Source organism: Muscardinus avellanarius (genome assembly GCF_963383645.1).
Source record: "Muscardinus avellanarius genome assembly, chromosome: 1".
Lineage (NCBI taxonomy): Eukaryota > Metazoa > Chordata > Mammalia > Rodentia > Gliridae > Muscardinus > Muscardinus avellanarius.
In genome coordinates, this window is record NC_137786.1 from 99465021 (window position 1) to 99476775 (window position 11755).

At 48.6% G+C, this 11755-nt stretch overlaps 1 protein-coding gene across 1 annotated transcript; it reads left to right on the plus strand.

Annotated features, from left to right (window-relative positions):
- Positions 1–5124: 5124 nt before the first annotated feature.
- Positions 5125–11173, plus strand: WNT8A (Wnt family member 8A; the record flags this gene model as incomplete). Its single annotated transcript, XM_080698703.1, has 6 exons — positions 5125–5327; positions 5428–5461; positions 6085–6223; positions 8178–8303; positions 8965–9107; positions 10625–11173. Exons 1-6 carry the CDS (start codon positions 5260–5262, stop codon positions 11171–11173), a joined length of 1059 nt encoding a protein of 352 aa, XP_080554829.1. The 5' UTR covers positions 5125–5259.
- Positions 11174–11755: the final 582 nt, after the last annotated feature.

Genomic DNA, 11755 nt, shown 5'->3' on the forward strand with positions numbered 1-11755 from the left:
GCATTCGGGAGGCTGAGACCTGGAGGATAGCGGTTCGCAGACACCCTTAGCTACTTAGTGAGGCCCTCTGCAACTCAGTGAAACCCTGTCTCAAAATAAAGAATAAAAAATAGGGCAGGGGATGTACCTTGGAGGTCAAATGCCCCTGAGTTCCATCCCCAGACCAGCGAAGAAGAAGAAGAAGAAGAAGAAGAAGAAGAAGAAGAAGAAGAAGAAGAAGAGGAGGAAGAGGAGGAGGAGGAGGAGGAGGAGGAGGAGGAGGAGGAGGAGGAGGAGGAGGAGAAACCACCAAAACCAAAGATAAAATGGAACTGGAGTTAGGGAACTCGATGCACAGGCTGGCTGAAGAGTATCTGTAGACTCAACGTGGGAAGCTGCTCTGTTCTTCTCCCCTTCCAGGGCCCTCTGTCCATAATGAAGGATCTTGGTCAGTCCAGCACAAGAGTCTTATGTAGACAACCTCAAAGGACTTTAAAGTAGGCTTAAATTGTTCTCTAGGTACCTAGTTTAAAGGTACATCTGATGGCCAACTATAGTATTCGAGGATGGATAAGAAGATTCCTATGCTCAGAATTGGGTAAGATAAGACATCCCATTTTTAGCCTCTGAGGTAAAAAAAGGGGTCTTGAAAGTTGGGAGTGGTGACACATGCCTATAATCCCTGTACTTGGGAGGCTGAGACAGAAGGATTGCAGGTTCGAGTACAGCCTCAGCAAGTAGTGAGATTTTCATCAACCTAGCAAGACCCTGTTTCCAAATAAGAAATAAAATAGGGCTGGGGGTATAGCTCAAAGGTAGAATGTCTCTGGGTTCAGACCCCAGTACCACAATAATAAAAATAAAAAAAATAAAATGAAACAGGGTCTTCTTAAGTTGCTGAGACTGGCCTAGAAACCACAATTCTCTTGTCTCAGCCTCTCAAGTACTGAGATTCAGGTGTGTGCCACCATGCCTGGCTCAAATTCTTAAATCTTTTTTTTTTTTTTTTTTTTTAAGTACTGGAGATGGAACCCAGGGGACATTCTACCTCTGAGCTACACCTCTAGCCCTATTTTTCATTCTGTATTTGAAACAGGGTCTGACTGAGTTGCAAAGAGCCTCACTAAGTTACTGAGGCTAGCCACAAACCTGCAATCCTCCTGTCTCAGCCTCCCAAATGTTGGGATTACAAGTTTGTACTACCATGTCCGGCTTTCAAATTCCTTTTTTTTTTTTTGGTGGTACTGGGGTTTCTGGAAGCCCTTCTACCTCCAGGCTACACTCCCAGACCTATTTTTACATTTTCATTTGGAAACAGGGTCTCCTAAGCCAGCGCACGCAGCTGGCTTCGAACCTGCGCGATCCTCCTGTCTCTGCCTCCCAAGCGCGGGGATTACAAGCATGCGCCACCACGCCCGGCCCAGCTTTCAAATTCTTAATTTTTTTTTTTTTTTTTTTTTTGTGTGTGTGGTACTGGGGGTAAAACCCAAGGGCTTTTCTACCTCCGGGCTATACTCCCAGACCTATTTTATAGTTTATTTGGAAGCAGAGTTTCTCTGAGTTGCTGAGAGCCTCACTGAGTGGCCACTGAGTGGCTTCGAACCTGTGTGATCCTCCTGTCTCAGCCTCCCAAGCGCTGGGATTACAAGTGCGCTCCAACACTCCCAGCCAAATTCTTAGATCTTAAAGTTAGAATTACAACATGTAAGAGAGCTAAGAAAGTTTTTAGGGGTTATTCAATGTTCAACAATTCTCCCATATCCTCATTTTACAAAAAAAGAAACTGAATCCACGCAGTGGTCAGTAGCTTGCTCAAGGCCAGAACAAGTGGCCAAAGCCTAAGCTTTGCAACAATGCCTAGAGCAGAGGCCACTCCTCAACATCTACAATTCCACTTAAGATCTTTAGAGACTCTGCACGGGAGCAAGCACAAAGTTTGCACACATTTTTTCCCCCCCAAAAGTCATTTTCTTCTGGGTATGGTGACACATGCTTGTAATCCTAGTACTTGGAAGGCCATAACAGGAAGATCACAGGTTCAAGACCAGCCTCTGCATCTTAAAAAGGCAGCATCTTAGTAAGGCAGTAATTTGGAGAATCCCTGTTTCAAAATAAAAAAATAAAGCCAGGTGTGGTGGCGCGTGTTTGTAATCCCAGTACTTAGAGGCTGAAATGGGAGGATCGCAGCTTTGAGGGTGGTCTCAATTATTTAGTGAGGCCCTCTACAACTTTGTGAGACCTTGTTTAAAAATAAAGAGTAAGCCAGGCATGGTGGTGCACACTTGTAATCCCAGTGCTTGGGAGGCTGAGACAGGAGGATCGTGCAGGTTCGAAGCCAGCCTCAGCTACTTAGTGAGGCTCTCAGCAACTTAGTGAGACCCTGTTTCCAAATATATTATAAAATAGGACTGGATGTATATCCCGGAGGTAGAAAGCCCCTGGGTTCCACCCCCCAGTACCAGAAAGAAAGAAAGAAAGAAAGAAAGAAAGAAAGAAAGAAAGATAGATAGATCTGGGCATGGTGGCACATGCTGTTAATTCCAGCATTTTGGAGGCTGAGACAGGAGGATAGCAATTTGAGGGCAGCCTCAACTACTTAGTGAGGCCCTTTGCAACTCAGTGAGACCCTGTTTCAAAATAAAGCAAATAAAGTGAGGGTGTAGCTTGGAGGTAAAATGCTCCTGGGTTTCATCCCCGGTACCACAAGAAAAAAAAAAGAAGAAAGAAAGAAAGAAAAGAAAGAGAGAGAGAGAAAGAGAGAGAGAGAAAGAAAGAAAGAAAGAAAGAAAGAAAGAAAGAAAGAAAGAAAGAAAGAAAGAAAGAAAGAAGCCGGGCATGGTGGCACACGCTTGTAATCCCTGCGCTTGGGAGGCAGAGACAGGAGGATCGCGCAGGTTTGAAGCCAGCCGCGCACGCTGGCTTAGGAGACCCTGTTTCCAAATAAAAATGTAAAAATAGGTCTGGGAGTGTAGCCCGGAGGTAGAAGGGCTTCCAGGAACCCCAGTACCACCAAAAAAAAGAAGAAAGGAAGGAAGGAAGGAAGGAAGGAAGGAAGGAAGGAAGGAAGGAAGGAAGGGAGGAAGGAAGGAAGGAAGGAAGGAAATTGCCCTGGGGGTGTAGTTCGGAAGTAGAACGCCCCTGGGTTCTATCCTCAGTACCGCAAATAAGCAAATAAATAAAAATTAAAAAGGGTGAGGATGTGGCTCAAAGGTAGAACTGCCCTGGGTTTAATCCCCAGTGCCATTAAATTCTTTATTGGGAAAAGTAGGAGACAGAGTAAAGACTGCATAAGGACTGAGGCAGACTGAGTGGGCTTTAGCCAGAGACTCGAGTCTTTTTCCCCAAGCAGAGAGGTTGAGAAATAAACAGAAGACAAGCATTTGCTGGAGCTGGAGATACAGCTTTAGTCCAGTGAGGACTTTTCACACCCATCCTTCAAGAAAAATGAAACAGAAAAAAAGAGGCATACACAGTAGGAACCCAAACATCCTTCCCCGCCCCCCAGTCGGGGATTGGACCCGGGGACTCTGCCACTGAGCGACACCCTCCCCCAGCCCTTTTTCTTATTTTGTTTTGACCCAGGGTCTCATCAAGTTGCCCGGGCTGGCCTCGAGCCACCTGCACCCCACTTCCAAGTAGCGGGGAGTGAAGACGTACGCCATTGCACCTGCCTTGGAGTGCCAGTAGCTTATTATTAGGTCCACCGAATGCTACGACAATTTCTCAACACTTCTACTTCAGGACATATCCTGTTACAAAAGGACAACAGTGTGCAGAATGACACTGCCCCCACCCCCACTTTAAGTGCACTGCCCTGCAGAGGCCACGCAGCACCCTTGGTGTGGGGACCGCCGCGCCCCCCTTCCCATCCGTACCAGGGCCAAGGTGCTGGGCAGTGATCTGAATGCTGTGATGGACACCAGACAAGGACTCAGAAGTGTGACTTCCCATCTGTGCTTTCCTCTGAACCTTCCTTCCCCAGCCCTAGGAAAGAGCTTCGCCAACCAGGAAAGACCCTTACCCCTCCTCAGTCCCTATTACGGCCACATGTTCTTTCATCCCTTCCTTCATTCCTTCATATGGGCAACTTCTAAGAACACAAGGTAATTCTTAAAGTCAGATTCCTGCCTAAGTAGGTGAAATCTAGCAAAAAAAAAAAAAAAAAAAAAAAAAAAAGTGGTATAGGAAGGGGGCTGGGAGCTGGGCTTAGTGACACATGCCTGTAATCCCAGTATCTGGGAGGCTGATACAGGAGGATCATAGGTTTTAGGACAGCCTCAGCAAGTACTGAGACTCTCAGCAACCTAGTGAGACCCTGTTTCAAAACAACAACAACAAAAAATGGGGTTGGGGTGTAGCTTGGAGGTAGAATGCCCCTGAGTTCAATCCCTGGTAACACACACACACACACACACACACACACACACTGCTGGGGACTCTGTGCTGAGGCAGAATGCCCCTGGGCTAGTACTACTACTAATAATAATAATAAATAGAAGGGGCGGGGTGCAGGTCAGTGGTAGAGTATGCACAAACCATGGGTTCAGTCCCCAGCAATACTCCCCAAAAGTGGTATCAGTATCAGAAAGAAAGGCATCAGTCTTTTCAAGTATAGCCCTAGGCAACCCAAAGTTTGATTCTCGGGTTATATAAGCAGTTAATAACTACATCTAAATCAGCTACAAAAGGATGGACTTACTAGGAGTGAAGGAAATTTACCAGAACTTACTTTGGTGGATGTAGTAGAAGAGACTACTGACTCTGAAATGTTTCTGCCCCGTGACCTCCCAACTCTACCCCCTCGCACTCACTAATTTGGGTAACTGAGTAAGAGGCCCCCCAAATAGAGTTCCTGTGTGATTGTCGACACCTCGGGCTGAAGGCGGGGCGCACAGCAAGGTCTCACCGACAGGTGAAGCACTGCAGCTTTGCAGAGGGACCTGGGCTGCTTCCAGGTTGACGATCCTGAGAAATGGGCTCTTGAGTGGGAAGAGACCCGCTGACTTACAGAGGAAAGGAATCTCAAGGTAGGAGAAAGGCTTCAGCCCCTCAGTCTGGGAGGCAAGAAGGGCTGGCCCGCTGGGCGGGGCCGCCTTGAAGGCTGAGTCCCTCCTCCCCATCCCCCATTGGGTCAGGGAGAGACAAATGAGAAGGTCTGTTGGTTTTCCCCCTTGGCCATTCAGAATTTGCCCACATAAATACTGAGAAGGGCCCTGCTCTCCCCTCACTTCTCTGCCCTTGGCCCTGAGCTGGACCTGGTCCCCGGGGCTGAGCAGGATCATGGGGGACCTGCTCATGCTGTGGGTGGCTGTGGCCATATGCTGTGCTACCTTCAGTGCCTCTGCCTGGTGAGTCCCTTCCTACCCCTCGGGCCCCACCAAGGAAGCCCCCCCCCCCCCCGCTCCCCCATCCCACTCACCTCTACCTCACTGTTTCTCTTCTTGATAGGTCCGTGAACAATTTCCTGATAACAGGTCCCAAGGTAGGATGGCCTCTGGCTCCCCGTTTTACTCTTCAGGGTCCCTAAGGAAACTCTTCTGGGGAAAGAAAAGAGGGGGTGGGAAGCAGTGCCAGACCCCTCACTCCAGGACCCACATTGGGTTTTTGTTGTTGTTGTTTGTTTGTTTATTTACAGTACTGGGGATTTAACCCAGGGGCATTCTACCCCTGAGCTACACCCCCAGCCCTATTTTTTATTCTTTATTTTGAAACAGGGTCTCACTGAGTTGCAGAGGGCCTCACCAAGTAGCTGAGGCTGTCCACGATCTGCGATCCTCCCGTCTCAGCCTCCCGAATGCTGAGTTTACAAGCGTGCGCCACCACTCCCAGCTTTTATTCTGTATTTTGAAACAGGGTCTCACTGTGTTGCAGAGGACCTCACTAAGTAGCTGAGGATGTCTGCGAACCTGTGATCCTCTCAGGAGGATCATATCTGTACACTTGTACTGGGATTACAAGCGTGCGCCACCCTGCCGGCTTCCCACACCATTTCTTAGTGGAAAGCCAGCCCGTTCGAGTCTTGCCTGCTCCCCTACTCCCGGTGACCCGCACCAGGAAGGGTGGGGAGGCAGGGACAGGAGTTCATAGCCTTTTCCCCCCTGCCAGGCCTATCTGACCTACACTACCAGCGTGGCCTTGGGCGCCCAGAGTGGCATCGAGGAGTGTAAGTTCCAGTTTGCTTGGGAACGCTGGAACTGCCCTGAAAATGCTTTGCAGCTCTCCACCCACAACAGGCTGAGAGGTGGTAAGTCTGTGCGGGACTCAAGTGGGTGCGCGTGCATGGAGTGGGCTACAGCGTAGGGAATGTGCGTGCCCAGAGAAATGAGGTGAATGAGGTCAGGTGCTGACCTGCCATTCTCTTGCTGTGTGAACTGAGTTACTTCCCCTCTCTCAACACTACTTTTGTCACTGGGGTCCATAAGACCAGATCTGTTTAGCTCACCAGGAGTATTCTAAGGGCCAAATTCTCATTCAGAAGTGTCTCATCAAAAATGTAAGAAGTTGCCGGGCGTGGTGGTGCACACTTGTAATCCCCACGTTTGGGAGGCTGAGACAGGAGGATCACACAGGAGGACTGCAGTTCAAAGACAGGCTCAGCTACTTCGTGAAGCCCTTTGCAACTCAGTGAGACCCTGTTTCAAAATAAAGAATAAAAGCCAGGCGTGGTGGTGCATGCTTGTAATCCCAACATTCAGGAAGCTGAGACTGAAGGATTTGGTTCATGACAGCCTCAGCTACTTAGCAAGGCCCTTAGCAACTCAGTGAGACCCTGTTTCAAAAACAAAAGATTAAAAAATTGGGCTGAGCTGGGCGTGGTGGCGCACGCTTGTAATCCCCCTGCACTTGGGAGGCTGAGACAGGAGGATCGCACAGGTTTGAAGCCAGCCTCAGCTACTTAGTGAGGCTCTCAGCAACTTAGTGAGACCCTGTTTCCAAATAAAATATAAAAAAAGGTCTGGGAGTATAGCCCGGAGGTAGAAAGCCTCTGGATTCCATCCCCGGTACCACCAAAAAATAAAAAATAAAAATAAAATAAAATAAAAAATAGGGCTGGGGGTGTAGCTCAGAGGTAGAATGCCCCTGGATTCCATCCCCAGTACAAAAAAAAAAAAAAAAATTTAAAGAGAGAATAAAAAATAGGACTGGGAGCTGGGTGTGGTGAAGTACATTTGTAATCCCAGCATTCGGGAGACTGAGACCAGAGGACTGCAGTTTGCGGACAGCCTCAGCTACTCAGTGAGGTCTTCCGCAACTTTGTGAGACCCTGTTTCAAAATAAAGAATAAAATATAGAACAGGGGGTGTAGCCTGGAGGTCAAATGTTCCTGGGTTCCAGCCCTAGACCCACAAAAAAAGAAAAAAAATAGGACTGGGGTGTAGCTCACAGGTAGAATGCCCTAGGTTCCATCCCCAGTAACACACACACACACACACACACACACACACACACACACATACACACACACACACTCATAAAACAAAGGCTGGGTATAGCTCAATGATGAAATGTCATGGGTTCAATTTGCAGTACCAAAATAAGTAAATAATAAAAAAAAGATGAGGGCAAAGATAATTATCTTCCCCAGCTTTATGATCAGAAAGAAGAAGGCCATCTCTCTTTCCTAAGCCAGCCCAGGTGGGCTGTGGGTCTCACTGCCCATGGATCAGCAGCCGTGGCCAGTAGACAAAAGTCTAGCCTGGACCTCCAGACAGCGGTATCCAATCCCAGTGCCACAGTCATTCTTGGTTTCATCATTCCACCTCTGCACCTCGCCTTCCCCATGCGAGCATTCCCACAGGGGTGCCCATTCCAGCCAGATGACATGAGTCAGCTGGAAAAATAAGCATCGTTCCCCAAGGAGAAGAGCTTTTTTTTTTTTTTTTTTTTTTTTTTTGGTGGTACTGGGGTTCCTGGAAACCCTTCTACCTCCAGGCTACACTCCCAGACCTATTTTATACTTTAATTTGGAAACAGGGTCTCTTAAGCCAGCGAGGCTGGCTTCGAACCTGAGCAATCCTCCCGTCTCTCTACCTCCCAAGTGCGGGGATTACAAGCGTGTGCCACCACGCCTGGCCTGAAGAGCATCTTCTTAAAAGGAAGTTGGGGGAAGGGGGTGCAAAACAGTATTGTTTTGTCAGAGCCTTCACTTTAGGTCATCAGGGCCCAGGTTTCTAGTCAGTCTCTGTTTCTCTCCAAAGCCACCAGGGAGACTTCCTTCATCCATGCCATCAGCTCTGCTGGAGTCATGTACACCATTACTAAGAACTGCAGCATGGGCGACTTTGAAAACTGTGGCTGTGATGAGTCAAAAAATGGAAAAACAGGTGAGTTGGGCCTTCTGTCGGGGGTAGCCTCGAGGAGGCGAGGAGCTACAGAGCTGCGAGGGTCAAGGAAAGGCTGAGGGACCCGGCTCCCTAGAACCCCTAGTCTCTAGCAGCCCCTTCAGTTGTAGCAGTCCCTGGACCTAGACCCTCCTAAGAGTTGAGCCTGGGTCCATGAGTCTAGGAATTAGCAAGTATCTCTAAAACTAACAAAGAGACTAGGAATGAGAAGGCTAAAGAATATTTAAAGCAAGCCTTGATATTCCAGTGGCTGTTCATAACCTAGAGCTACTCAGCGATTCGCAGACCACCTAAGAGACTTACTGGATTTGTCATGAGTGAGGGAGAAGGTGGCTCTATGAAGACCACTGTAGAATAATGGTTCAGATTCCAGCTGCCATGAACCTTTGAGTCATCTAGACCAGCCCCTTGCACCTGCATTCACAGTGGGTAGAGAAAGCTGGGAGGTGCTAGAAGCTGGTTCTGAGAACAGGACACCCCGCCCTGTCCCTAAGCACCTCCATTTCCCTATTCCACTTCCTTTACAGCTTTACACCCTCTGCAGGCTCTTGGGGATGGTTTGACTATGTCAGCATGACTACAACTCATCTCCTGGGACTTAGCAGGGAGCCATATGCAGAACTTATTCTTTCCTTATGTGTAGGAGGCCATGGCTGGATCTGGGGAGGCTGCAGCGACAATGTGGAGTTTGGGGAAAGGATCTCTAAACTCTTTGTGGACAGTTTGGAGAAGGGGAAGGATGCCAGAGCCCTGATGAACCTTCACAACAACAGGGCCGGCAGGCTGGTGGGTATAGGAGTTGGCCAGTGTTGCCAACAGCTTCACATCTGCACAGCCCTTCACAGCTTACCAAGAGCTGTCCCATACCCCTGCCTCATCCTTAGAACTACGCAGCAAGACTGGGACAGCTGTCGCCATTCCCTGGATGACAAAGCCAGTTAAGTCCCAGCCAAGTGGTATGTTCAAGGCAATGTAGCCAATAAGCATCAGAGCCAGGCAATGAATTCAGATCTTCCAGTCCAGTCCTCTTAGCTCTAACCCTTGTGCTGTGGCCCTCTCTATAGACAGTTTTCTGAGAACACAAACAATACAAAATCAAGGCCTTGCCCCCAGGACTTAAAAGTGTTAATCATAGCAACTACATTTCTGAGACACTAACAGGCTTATTGTATAGCCTCGTGTTCTAAATTCTGAGATACAAGGGATTGAAACTGACCTAGGCTTCTCTGGGTATGTGTGTGTGTGGGGGGGTGTCTATTCTCACCCCAAACTTCTAGTAAGAGAGCAATCTCAGGAGTATTCTGAATTGAAATCTGGAAGCAAGTTTGACTTAGAGACAAATCATTTTCCTATGATTTTCCTATGAACCTGTACTTAGATGTTCTGATTGGCCAGGGAAGAGGAAGAGGTTTTCAACTACAATCATAAGTAGTTAATTACCTCGTGGGGGTGTGTGTATAAGGATTGAGACACCAAGAGCTTCCTTCCCTCAGAGAGGGCCCAGAGGATAAATCCAAACCAGCACTGAGCTACATCTCCAGCCCCTATTTTACTCAATTCTTATTTTAACTGGGCAGATAGAAACATGCTCACCAAGTGATGGAGTTGGGCTTGGGGCCTAGGTTTCCTGATTCCAGTAACCTCAATACTTGCCTGGCCCTTCAACAGAACCACCCAGGATTTGTTTGGTTTGTTACCTTTTTGTATTGGGGATTGAAACCAGGAGCATTCCATCTCTGAGCTGTATCCCCTAGCCCTGTTTTATTTTTATTTTGAAACTTGTGATCCTCCTGTCTTGAACCTGTGATCCTCCTCTCTCAGCCTTCCAAGTACTGGAATTACAGGCATGTTCTACCATGCCCAGCTACCCAAGGTGATTTAAAATCATCAGTACTACCTTGGCATGGTGGTACATGTTTGTAATCCCAGTACTTAGGAGGCTAAGGCAAGAGGATTGCAGGTTTGAGGTCAGCCTGGGCAATGAAGTGAGGCCTTGTTTCAAAATAAAAATAAAATAGGGCTTGGGGGGGGGGTGTATCTTGGAGGTAGAATGCCCCTGGGCTCAATCCTCTGTACTAAAGGGAGGTGGGAGAAAATCACCAGTACCAGGTCCTTAGCCCCTAATTCCTCAATGAGAAGAGCTGAAGCATGGCTCAGGAAACAAATATTCTTCATGAGTATCTCCAGTGATTCTGACTCTCCTCTCAGGCCAAGAAACACAACTCTAAAATATTCCATTTAATTGCCTGCCATCAGTCTTCCCTGCCCAGACCCATTCATTCTCGCCTGTTTTCTCTCTGAAGGCAGTGAGAGCCACCATGAAAAGGACCTGCAAATGTCACGGCATCTCAGGGAGCTGCAGCATCCAGACTTGCTGGCTGCAGCTGGCTGACTTCCGGGAGATGGGAGACTATCTAAAGGCCAAGTATGACCAGGCGCTGAAAATCGAGATGGATAAGCGGCAGCTCAGGGCTGGGAACAGTGCTGAGGGCTGCTGGGCTCCCGCGGAGGCCTTCCTTCCCAGCGCAGAGGCTGAGCTGGTCTTTTTAGAGGAATCTCCAGACTACTGTACCCGCAATTCCAGCCTGGGCATCTATGGCACAGAGGGTCGCGAGTGCCTGCAGAACCGCCACAACACGTCCAGGTGGGAGCGACGCAGCTGTGGGCGCCTGTGTACTGAGTGCGGGCTGCAGGTGGAAGAGAGGAGAACTGAGGCCATGAGCAGCTGTAACTGCAAATTCCACTGGTGCTGCACCGTCAAGTGTGACCAGTGCAGGCATGTGGTGAACAAGTACTACTGTGTGAGCCCCCCAGGCAGTGCCCAGGCCCAGGGCAAGGGGAGAGCCCGATAGCACCCCTGCAACTTGTTTGCTCCCTTGCATGATCGTGCAGGGGGACACAGCGTCTCTCTTGGAGGAAGTGTATACTGGGAAACAATGGGGAAATCACTTGGTTTGTAGTCCTTAATGACATGGCTATCCATACAGAAATGGGGGCCCAAGATTATACAGCATGTTCTTGGCAATGCTGAAATTAGGACCTGGGCCTCCTGACTCTGGCAGACCCAATCTTTCCCACAAGTTCCTGTCCTGTCTGGTATTTGTGCCTGTACTTATTATGCAGCTGCTAAAAGAGGAGTTTGCTGTGGGATCCAGATCAAGGGGATCCCTTGAAGTATTTGTTCCTTTAAGTTTCAGACCAAAAACAGCCCACCTGTGTGGCTGAGAATCAGAGGGAAAAGAAGCACAACATGCAAGTTCTGTTTAGACTCGAAGGAACAAGCGTCCCCCACTCTGGCTCGGTCTGGAAAGATCGCCTGCACACTCATGCAGACACAGGAGGTCTCTAGAGTGTTGAGTTTTTCACCTGAGTATGTCCCTTTGTGTGTAGGGGGCCCTAGAGGTGTAAACCAGGGGCATTCTACCTCTGAGCAA